Below are 12632 nucleotides of genomic sequence, written 5' to 3'. Positions count from 1 at the left end.
ACCGAGCAGTCCCTGTGCTATCACACTTTCAGAGTGTGAATTGAATGTCGCTGGTCTGTAGTGAGTTTCAGGTGTGACATGACACTTATTTATCATGTATGAGATGCAGATGTCTTGCACTCAGGGTGGATCAGATGATGATAGTGGCTGGAGACAACTCTCTTGGCAAGTATGAAGGAATGGAGCAGTATTCCAAACCACGCTCCATTACACCTCACCCACTGTACAACAAGAGCAGCAATAATGCAGACCTCATGCTCATTAAGGTACAGCTATGTTGCGTACAGAGTACACTTTCGATGTTAATGACATGAATATGTAACGTTATATTTCAGGCATTTTATACATAGAGGATATTACAGGGAGATTTTGACAACGTGAGTCTAGTCAGTGGGAAAACACTGGGAGTGACGTCATCAGAGTGAAATATCAGGAATTATTATACATACGGGACACTTTTTCCATGGAATAAAAACATGTATTCTATTCCCTTCTAGTGGGTTTATTGATAGCATGCAATATTATCATATCACTTATCCTCCATGCAGGGGCGGTCCTGGGGGCGGTCCAACCGGGCAGCCGCCCGGGGCGGCATCGCGGGGGGGGCGGCATGAGCGCGGGTGCGAAAAAAAAACGGTCCCCCAAAAAAAAAGTTCCCCCAAAAAACACCCCCGAAAAAAAAACAAGACGGGCGGGGGGGGTGAACATTTTGGATGGGGAAGCCCAATACCAAAGTTGCGCGGGTGACGTCATCAGTGTGTGTGTGTGTGTGCCTAACTTGTCGTAGCCCCATAATATGCACAATCCCGCCAGCGGAACATTGTACTAGTCATCAAAACGACTTTACTACCATAGTACTACACTACTATGACATTACACAGAGTCTTAAGTAATACATTACAACTGGATCATTGCCATTCTGGTAACAGCAAATTTATAACGGGCCGCGTCCGCGACATACAACACACGACGAGAAATGTTTAAACGACCATGTAAAGCTGTTAACATTCTGTTGGCTAATACAGAGCCCAACGCGGGGGGGGGGCACGAGCGCGGGCGCGAAAAAAAAAACGGTCCCCCCCCCAAAAAAAAGGTCCCCAAAAAAAACCCCCCGAAAAAAAAAACAAGACGGGCGGGGGCGGGGGGGGGGTTCGCCCGGGGAGTAAATTACTCTAGGATCGCCACTGCCTCCATGTATTACGCCATTCTCCGCAATGGAGAATGAGCATGCAATATTGTTATAATACTGCACATTGTTGACAACACGACATCACACGCGAAGATCCAGTGACAACTTTTCTGTTGCGTATGCACACAGTCATTTCTTTGTCAGCTGGGAAAGAGAGAAGACGGGGTCAATTTAGTGCTCGGTTTAAGCACTAAATAAATAAACTGAAACTAAAAATGCACTGAACACCCAAAAGGCTACCAAAACTTCGTTATATATTCTTCACGCATATTTACAAGAGAAAAACATGCCAACGGACATCAAAAAACTGGTAAAGAGACACGTCAGAGATGTAAAACTTCGGCACAAGTGAGTGACTGACAGTTTGTACACAAAGGTTTGCTTCATCAAAAGCCGAAGATTTAAAGAGAAAGACACGCTGAACATCCGAAAGGCTACCAAAACTTCCCTGGATATTCTTCACGCGTTTAATCTTTCACATTAAATATATGGAAAAACTGGAAAAGAGACATCGGCGACGTAAAACTTCCGCACTCGCGAGTGACTGTAACAGTTTGAAAAACAAAAATGGCCGCAAGGTTTACTTCATTCAAAGCAGAAGATTTAAAGAGAAAGATGCGCTGAACACCCGAAAGGCTACCAAAACTTCACTGGATATTCTTCACGCATATTTACAAGAGAAAAACATACCAACGGACATTGGAAAAGAGAGCAATAGCGGAAATATAAAGTTCTACTTGGAGGTGAGGAAAAGTGACGGAGACTTTTACAAGAGGACTTCACTCATGGACTTGACTCAGCAAAGCCCTTTTGTTTTGAACAACTGCAATATAACAATTAACTTCTACCAAAAGTAACTTTGAACTTGAACTGTCTACCTGTATATAGCTTGTATCTAAGTTGGGTTGTTGTTCAGGCTTTTTGGACTTGTACCATTTTTATTGTTAGAACTTTGACTTTGTACAGTACATTGGATTGACAGAACGTTGAATTACATTCAATCAGAATCAGCATTCAATATTGATAAGTTACTGCCCTGTTCTTAACTTTTTGTAAAATCTATAATTGTTCCATCAAGTGTGTATTATAATAATAATAATAATAATAATAATAATAATAGTGGCTGGCTTTTTTTTCATGGTATATCAGATATATTCCATTCAGCTACTCGTCTTCGACTCGTTCAATATCATGCTAGCTGAATGGAATATATCTGATATACCACGAAAAAAAAGCCAGCCAATATTATTTAATTATTATATATGCAGGACACTTTTTCCATGGAATAAAAACGTGTTCTATTCCCTTCTAGTGGGTTTCATTCATTTGGTTCAATAGCATGCAATATTGTTAGCATATCACTTATCCTACTTGTACTCCGTCATTCTACCCAATGGAGAATGAGTATGCAATATTGTTACAATATTGCATGTTGTCAAGACAACACGACATCACACGTCAGAGATATAAAACTTCCATGCTAGCAAGTGACAGTGACAATTTGTAAACAAACATGGCCACCAGGTTCGCTTCATTAAAAATGGAAGATTTTGAGAGAATTTTGGCTGCCAGGTCGCTCCGTTGTGTGTAGCTGTCAATGTTGATTTTAAAAGTAACTAAGTAAATTACATTGGAAAATAAATACTTAAGTATAAATGAAAAATACTGTGGCGATCGAGCATGGAAGAAGAGTCTGGAGACAGAAATCTTAGTTTCTCAGTCATTAGCCTGTGCTAGTAGCTCTTGATAGCACTGGCTTGACTGCGTGAGCGTTGGCCTTTGCTAACGCTACTGCTCAATGCTACACCGGCTGGAAGGTAACTGGACTGCTGCGTTAATAACACTGAGTCATGGGTAAGCTTGTGTTGGCCTTCGAGAATGGTGATATGAAGCGAGTGTGTATGTATTCTAATAATAATGGCTGGCATTTTTTCATGGTCTATCAAATATATTCCATTCAGCTAGCATGATATTGAACTCATCAATTTGAACATGAACATGGCCGCCAGGTTTGTTTTGTTAAATATGGAAGATTTTGAAAGAGAAAGCTGCGTTGAACACTCAAAAGGAATGTGTATGTATAATAATAATAATATTGGCAGATATGTTCCATTTAGCTAGCATGCTATTGAACTTGTCTTCGACTCATTCAGTATCATGTTAGCTGAATGGAATATATCTGATATATCACGAAATAAAGCCAGCCAATATTATTTAAATATGTTACTCAGATCCACGATGGTTTTCAACATGAGAAGATAAAATTCATATCTTGAAGCTAATATGTGATTTTTATTATTATTATTATTATTATTATTATTATTATTATTATATAGACACATTCACAAAGTACCCAAATTTATCAAAACAATTCATCGATTTCCTCACGGGTGATCTATAGAGATTTATGTCACGATTTTGAGTCTCCATGTCCTGGATGTAGCTCGTATAAAAACGCAAGTGGTATATTTCCCAGTAAAACACTCGTGTTTATATATTGTTATAATTACACTTGAAAATTCCTTCCACTTTTGTTCAGTGAATATAATGCATTGTGAATTTGACGCATTATAAGTGGGGTTTGTAACACATTTTATTTTTTTCGCGGTCCGGTTTCCATCAAATCATGCGCTCTGATTGGCTCGCGAGCGGTCCGGAATCCTACGATCCGGACCTTGGTTATGGACCTTTTGGCGACTTGCTCGTTCACAACAACAAACAACATAGTAGCAATGTTTTGTCAACATTTTTGTTGCCTAGATCAGGGAAGTGATCTAGATCAAGTTTTTTTTTTCGAAAAATTCCAAGCTGACGTAGTTTGTCAAACAGATTTTTGACGAGCTTGTAGCAGGTTTGTTCTAAATATGGTTTCCCTTTCGGGTGCTCTCATTTTCGGTTAGAATTTGGTAAAGAAAAAAATAAATATATTATTTACCAGCTTAAGGTCGGTCCGTATCGTGAAATACCATGACCTCGGCCTTGAAAATACTGACCTCGGCCCAGAGTCCTCGGTCAGTATTTTCAAGACCTCGGTCACGGTATTTCACGATACGGACCTCCCAGCTGGTAAATAATATATAGATTACCAATAACAAAATCCTTTCCATAGTGGTTTATATATGACCCACTGAGACCTGTCCTGATTTTCGAAGTAACTTAAAGTATAAACTTTTCATTTCTGAGTGTAAATCATTAACAGGCATGTGATAAACTGCGATATATTTTAAACCAAGCTTGTTTACAAATCCAGTACCGTGACAAAGTATCAATACTTAAACATAATACACTATGAAAAGTAGGCTTGAGTTTGTTTCGAACCAAAACTGTGACAAATCTCTATATGTCACTCGTAAGGAAATCGATGAGTTGTTGTGATAAATTTGAGTACTTTTTGTTTGTGAACGTGTCATATAAAAAGAAAATCGCACATTAACTTGAAGATATGAAGTTTATCTTCTCGTGTTGAAAAACTCGTATTTTTCATACGAACTACGTCACGGATCTGAGTGACTTATTTCGTTCCGATGACGTCATTCCTAGTGTTTTCCCACTGACTAGACACCAGCGTTGCCAGATACTGCTGACGTTTTCCAGCCAAAATATGTTCAAAACCCACCAAAATGCACTTAAAACAGCCCAATCTGGCAACACTGCTAGACAAGTGTTGTCAAAATGGCGAACCGGTTCAAAATTAAACTTCTTTTCATTAACTTGCATTTTTTTTTTCCCTGGATGTGTCCATATATAAAGAACATTACACGGTGGTGCAAAGATATGAAGTTTTTATCTTCTCGTGTTGAAAATATTTTCACTCGTTGGCTTTGTTCATTCGGGAATATATTCACCACCCAAAGATAAACTTCATATCTTTGTGGAACCGTGTAATATCCTCTATGTACTTCATAGAAAATATGACCAAGTTTTCTAGTAACATATTGAACTTCCTATTCCTAATCCAATCCATTTCACTGAGGTGGTAATCATACATACAGGTGCGTTTAAGATTGAAATGGGTCAGCATATTAAATTTAATAACCAACTGGCCGTATATTACTTAAATTGATACCAGTGCCAGTGTAAATATTATCTTTAATCCTAACCAGAAGGATGCTCTGATTAAATGCCTGAGAATAAACCAGATGCCCAGCTCTAATCTCTACACCCTTTCTATGTTTGCTTTAGCTCCGGGCTCCAATAAAGCTGAACAGGTATGTCTCCCTGGCTCCTCTACCCAAACAAAACACAGGAGTGCTGCCTGGCCAGCAGTGTCAGGTGTCCGGTTGGGGTTCCACAAGCCAGGGCAGGGGTGCGAGTCCCCTTACGCTTCACTCTGTAACTCTGCCCATCATCTCCACAACTAGGTGTAATAGCAGCAAGTCCTTCAATGGAAGCATTACAAGTAATATGATCTGTGCTGGCTACAGTACTGGAGGAAAGGATGCATGCAAGGTATCTGAACTTAAGGGTTTGAGGTCAGCCTAGGTGCTAAAATGTCTATTTTTCTGGTCTTGTAGTTTTAAGCTGAGGTGACTGAACTTGTGGTATAACCCTGAAGATGTTTTGCCATCAGGTTGTGGGGATGAGAATTGGAGATGTTTCTATTCCAGGTTTGATGATGTAGTAGTATCACTATACAAGAAATGTTTAACAGTAGACATTGCAGGTTGAAAATTCAAATTCAGTCCAAATTGCTTGAAACTGCTCTAATTGAATTCAGAATTGAATGCAGAACAACATATTTTCTACAGAATTAAAATACGTTCATCCGTTCTTGAGATATTACAAATCAAAGATTGAAAAAAACAGCTTAATTTTTAGAAAACTGCCGGAATATTATGGATTCGGATCACACAGTCCAAGATGGGCCTCATTAACGAATTAAATCAAATGTTTTTTCTTAATAACGTCTATTTTTCAAGATATTTACATGGAAATCAGCAGGCACATAGATGGTTGTATACTGAATACGAAGTTTGAAAAATTAGTAAAAACAAACTATGCAAATGATGTATTTAATTTATGCATTTAATTCGTATTAATTATGCTAACTAGGTAAAATCGTTAAATCGGTACACTCAGTAAAAAAAAAAAGTAATAAAAGATTATTTCTAATACCCTCTTTGTGCCCTGTCGGGCTTTGTATTTCTCAAAAGTAGAGCCTACTAGTGTTGATATGAAAGAATATAAATGATTATTTCGATTAATATTCACAGCTTTCAAGGCAAACCACGAAAAAACTGTGTGATCCACATCCAATAAACACTTCCAGTTAATTGAATTGAAATTGACACTTGCGTTTCTGACTTCCGGTTTTTTAAAATCTCATTCCGACCACTAAGATCTCCATATTTTTCATCAAAACAACTACAGTTATATTCCAAAATAGTTATTTATTTACAGGAATCAGTTTGATTTGAAAAAATAAGTAGGTAAAGCTATGAAAACTCACTTCAAAGTCTCCCGTGAATCATAACATCAAAACTAGCAGATGGAAAATTTTGCTGAATACTTCATCAGAAACCATGAGAGCGAGAAAACATCCCTATAAAAGTTATCTGATTGATATTCATGAGTAATCCAGTCGGAAACCGATCAGAAGAGAGAGAGAGGGAGAGCCTGAGCACTTTCCCGTGACTCAGAAAGCACCGGCAGTTTCCCGACGTCCCGCGAGCAGAGAGTGTACTCTGTTGTACCGACTTCAACCTGCCGTTACTCCTAAAGTACTGAACAGATCTTAACGAGATAAATTTCTTTGGAAAGCAGAGATTATAAGATTTTTTATGATATTATTCACGATAGAAAATATTCAAGAGTTAAGCAATGACAGATTTGAAAACTTTGATGAGCGTCTGCATGGACCATTTTCACAGCACAGCCAGTGAGTGTCTGATATGCCTATTAAGAGTTATACAATAATGCTACACAAAATATAATACTGTATACTGGACAGTTAGTATAAATATTTTTTTCAAAATCTGAGAAAAGTATATTTCTACCTGATTTTTATTACATTAACTGCATTTAGCAGATGCTCTTATGCAGAGCAATGTACAACATACCCAGAGCACCCTGGGGAGCAGTTGGGGGTTAGGTGCCTTGCTCAAGGGTACTTCAGCTATTCCTGCTGGTTCAGGGAATTGAACCAGCAACCTTCTGGTCCCAAAGCTGCTTCTCTAATCTTTAGGCTATGGCTTCCCCTTTATCTAGGCTTTAGTAGTGTTGTGAACTGTGAAGTTGCTAGAAGTGTCTAGGTGATGTCATAGACTCAGCGACACATCATGATCATTTGCATGTCAAAATGTGTTACATGAAGAAGTGTTATATGAGTGTTACATGAAGATGTGTTACACGACACTTGACAGTGATTTTTTTTTGTTAGGATGATTGGTCATTGGGAACAATGGTGATTTGTGATGGGGAAGCCATGGCCTAAAGGAAGAAGCAGCTTTGGGACCAAAAGGTTGCTGGTTTGTTTCCTTGGATCAGCAGGAATTGCTGAAGTACCCTTGAGCAAGGCAGCTAACCCCCAATTACTCCCCAGGCTGCTCTAGATTACTCTGGATAAGAGTGTCTGCTAAATGCCATGAATGTAGTGTAAGGTGATTGGTCATTGGGAGCAATAGTGAACAGTAATTGGCTATTTGGAACAATTATGATCAGTGATTGGTCTTTGGGAACAATGGCGATCAGCAATTGGTTGTTGAAGACAATCATCTGTGATTGGTCATTGGGAACACTAATAATGTGTGATTGGTCATTGGGATATCAGCTCAAACACAACTTAATCAGGCTTTACCCACTTGCTGTGAGTTGAGCTAAGATGCTAATTTGGCAACACTGGATTTAGGCCCTGTCCACACAGCAACGGATTCAGGTGAATCTGATAAAATTGTTTATCGTTTCGGCCTGGCGTCCACACGACACCGGCGTTTTGGGTGCCCCAAAACGAAATCTTTTGAGAACGGGTTCCAGAGTGGAAAAATCTGGCAACGGCCCCATTGCGAAGTCGTCTGGATGAGTAGAACGGATTTGTTTACGATGACGTCACAACCACATGACTGTCAGTGCTTCACGCTGGGTAGAAGTGTAACGAACTCGATGCAAGTTGTCAACAAATCCTATAACTTGGTTCATGAAACGCGCTTACAAAATATTTTCACTGTGAATATTTATTGTGTAATGGTGCAAAGTGAGAGAGAGAGAGAGACAGAGTGAGAAAATAGCCCTTAGGGCAGAGTCTTTAGTCCAAACACTGCGGAAGCAGTACCAAACCGCGCACCACCCGTGCGCTTTCCAAAAACAAAAACAATCCCGCCAGCAAAAATAGGAAAAAAAAAAAAAAGGAACGATCTCACCTCTTCAGATGTTGGTTTAAGTCCGACAATACATTCCTCAAAAAGGGCGTAGAAGAACAAAGTAATCCATCAACGTGTAGCATTCAATTTATTCCGGCCCATTAAAGAATTCTGGAAGATATCAGAATGTTGGCGTACCGGCTTCCATCTACCTCCATTCATTCCTCTTTCCGCATCTTTCGTTTTACGCTACTGATTAATAATCAAAACTTTATGTGGCTGATGCTACAGAAGAAGGGGTTTATGCGCATGCGTCTACTTCTTCTATTGTTCTGGTGTCTCCGATGGGACCGTCTTACAGCACATGTAGAGGTGTGGCATGTGTATTGCATCGTTTTCAGCAAGCGTTGCGTTGCCATATGTACCTGATATTTTACTGATCCGTTGCCCATGTGGACGCAATATTTAAAAAAAAAAATCTCGTTGCCGTTGTCATGTGGATGTAGCCTTAGTAGTTTACTAAAATATACTGAAATGTTTTCAAGAAGTATGGATTGCTGAAATTCTTACGTTTCCAAAACCTCATAATTCAGTACTTGGATTGTTGTTGCAATATGCTATTTAACTTTATCCTTTCTGAGTTTTAACATGTTCTAACTGTTGCTCAGACTGAGAAACACATTTACAAATGTCCCATAGCAAACGTCTCCTCCTTTTCTGTCTCTTTTCCTTTTGAATTTGTAAATCATCAAAGATCATTCCTATTATTACAGTTAGAGAGCTAACATAACATGAGCTGACAGGCAGAGCTCTCGATCTCTAGATAACTGTAGTTCACTAACTATATCAGTCAGCTAATGTTTTGCTACGAGATTGAATTCTGGTCACAGAAAAATGAACTATATAACTTTACTAAACTGTTGAACCTGATAACGACGTAGCTAACTCTTATAGCAAAAGATAAGCACAGTAAAGTAGCTAGCTAACTTAACTCGTCTAGGTAGCACGTTTAGTGGCTATCTATATCAGCCAGCTCACATTTAGCTATTTAAGTTTACTCTTGTGATAAAACACAAACTGTATCTTTAGAACTTACTAGCGAAACACCTACAGATACATTTAGTTTACGAGCTATTTTAGTTTTACAAGAGCAAAACATGAGGTGTCTAACGTTTGTATCTTTGTACCTAACTGTGTAGCATTGTGATATTATTTATTTTTTTCGCGGTCCAGTTTCCATCAAATCGTGCGCTCTGATTGGCTTGCGAGCGGTCCAGAATCCTACGATACGGACCCCGGTTACGGACCTTTGACGACTCGCTCGTTCACAACAACAACATAGTAGCAGTTTTTTGTCAACATTTATTTTCGCATTTCTCAGTATAATAGCGTTAATGGATAACGATAACGACAGTGTTCACAGCGAAAGCGAGTTTTACTACCCTGATGAAGACGAAATAAAAGAAAACATTTCAGGAGAAAGCCGAAAACGGGCTTGTAGCAGGTTTGTTTTAAATATGGTTTCCCTTTCAGGCGCTCTCATTTTCTGTTAAAATTTGGTAAAGAAAAAAATAAATATATTATTTACCAGCTTAAGGTCGGTCCGTATCGTGAAATACCGTGACCGAGGTCTTGAAAATACTGACCAAGGCCTCTGGGCCGAGGTCAGTATTTTCAAGACCTCGGTCACGGTATTTCACGATATGGATCTCCCAGCTGGTGAATTTTATATATTCTCATAAAAGGTTTATTTTTTTGTCATCGTATGAAAATTTACTGTATATCGGCAAGAGTTTCTCCAACCACACACTTTTATTTTTATTATTCTGAGTCTTCATGTATCAAACCTTTTCACACAAGCACTTGACACACCAACTTAGAATGATTTTAGTGCTTGATTAAAGAATCCGTATCTATCTTTAAATAATTGTCCACTAGTATCAATAATCCCACTGATTTATAACCCCTGCTTCAGAACAGACGTCACTATCCTTCCCTAATCCCCTTCCCTTTAATTGATTCTAAGTGATTGATGAGTGTGAAGATGCTAGTGATGTTGTGTAAACAATAAGGGCTACAATGCTGCTTGTGTTGTGATGTTCTAGTGGGATTCTGGAGAGCTGCTTGTGTGTGATGGCCAACTTTATGGGCTTGCCTCTTGGGGAAACACCTGCGGGGATACCGGGGTTCCAGGAGTCTACACGGCTGTGGCCAGGTTCCGCAGATGGATAGACCGTACCATCTACAGGTCCTTCATACGATGTTACAAGTACAGAAATCCACTGGCATTGAAATCCACTTCGAGTGATGTGTAGCTTAACGTATGGAATATATAGAATGTCATCATGTGATTCATAAATATCTTAAAAATGTAGAGCAATTTTAGAGCACCTGTCAAAAACAGAGTACAGTGGAAAAAGGTTAACAAACACTGTATATACATACATACATACAAACCAATAAAGAGAGAATTGCAGTTGATTTGTGGCATTAAATCTATAAACCTGTATAATAGGCTACACCAAGCTACTTTTGAGCAACTGATTACTGAGCGGAGTATGTCTTCGTGCAATGCTATAAATTATTGCGGTATAATAAGTATTTTTGAAAGCAGCTCAATCAATAAAATAATAAATATACCATGCACTCAGAGGCTCTGGTTGAAATTATGGATTCTTTGAGGTGACTGGCATAGTACTATTTTCTGAAGTACCCTGAAAATAGTACCACGTCGGTCACCTCAGAGAATCCATAATTACTGGCGCCTCTTAGTGCATGCATTGTATATTAGATTTATATCCTTCATCAAAATATTCCTGTGCAGGGATTGCCCAAGGATGACTCACGTGACATGAAATAGTTCCATCATTGATTAAGCAATGTATCACATGACGTCAAAAAAAAAAATTTAATGCGAGTTAGTCATGGTATATCCTGGGTTATATATCCTGGATATGGGTAGTATCTCACTGGGCTGTGACAGCCCGTGACAAAATATGTGAATTAGCGACAATTTTCACTTGGAATCACACTGAATTGATATTCGCATATTTTACCGCAATTGTTGCGTCTCCAACTAGTCGCAGGCTGTCGCAGCCCGGCTTTCCCTCGGCAGGTAGGGAAGTAGAGGAAGCCTCACGGAAACTGACTTGAGAAGGGTTCGCGACGGCTTTGCGACACCAGCGACGCGTTTGCGGCTATTTTGAGAGAAATTTTGTCGCACGAATTTTTTGAACATGTTCAAAATTTCAGCGACGAAGGAGCGACGCTTTGCGACTCATGCGAGGAAATTGAGAAGTCCCGTGAATGTTTCAAGACACTTTTGAAACTCTCTCGCGAATGATGTTCGCAAGCTGTCGCAGCCCAGTGAGATACTGGCTTAAACCATGAACTGACATCACAATTTCAAGCTATATGGCTGACTCGAGTCACAGCTGTGGCTCTGTGAGCATTTCTGTGTGTGTAAATCTACGTATCTAACGAGGCGCACAATAGCGCGGTACATTGCACGTGTGCAGGTCAGGTCGAAGGTTGATCCGACGTAAACGACAAACATGGCTGCCTCCAGTGAATTTATGCCGAGATTCAATCTTAACACTTTTAGCTTGGAATTTTTTGATTAGGGGTATATATCAAATATACCATGCATTGAGAGGCTCCGAGAATTCTGGATTCTCTTCAGTGACTGGCATAGTACTATTTTCTTCAAGGCTGTGCTGCTCGGTCACCTCAGAGAATCCAGAATTTCAACCGGAGCCTCTTGGTATATTTCGTGGTGTATTAGATAAATATTGTAGTGTATCTGGGAATATTAATAAGCAGTAGAATAAGTTGAAATGCACACCAGAATGAAACGGCTAAAATAAATCTGTCCACTTATGAATTCCCTTTGGATGACTGGAGATCCAACGAGACTGGGTGTGTCAGCACTGCCTTTTTAGTGAAGCTGGCATCAGTACGGAGAGTTTCTAGTTTCGCTGGCTGCACTTGATATCGTTGTGTAAAGCGATAGCTGCAGCTGATAGTAAGACGCTGTGTTAACAGCCATTCACACCTATTTATTCATAAATGTTACAAAGACGTTTTGTTATCGTCACCCTTTCACCAAGCTGAAAGGCATCCAGTGCATTGTTACACTGAAATCAGTG

The 12632-nt window shown here is 39.4% G+C and overlaps 1 protein-coding gene across 1 annotated transcript; it reads left to right on the top strand.

Moving 5' to 3' along the window:
- The first annotated feature begins 98 nt into the window (after positions 1 to 98).
- si:dkey-33m11.7 (trypsin-3) lies at positions 99 to 10910 on the top strand. The gene is made up of 3 exons (XM_060910847.1): positions 99 to 266; positions 5372 to 5638; positions 10590 to 10910. Exons 1-3 carry the CDS (start codon positions 99 to 101, stop codon positions 10797 to 10799), a joined length of 645 nt encoding a protein of 214 aa, XP_060766830.1. The 3' UTR covers positions 10800 to 10910.
- The last annotated feature ends 1722 nt before the right edge of the window (positions 10911 to 12632 follow it).

This window comes from Neoarius graeffei, chromosome 26 (genome assembly GCF_027579695.1).
Source record: "Neoarius graeffei isolate fNeoGra1 chromosome 26, fNeoGra1.pri, whole genome shotgun sequence".
Classification (NCBI taxonomy): Eukaryota; Metazoa; Chordata; class Actinopteri; order Siluriformes; family Ariidae; genus Neoarius; species Neoarius graeffei.
The sequence above is the reverse complement of the archived record's forward strand: the minus strand, read 5'-3'. Positions and strand labels throughout refer to the sequence as shown.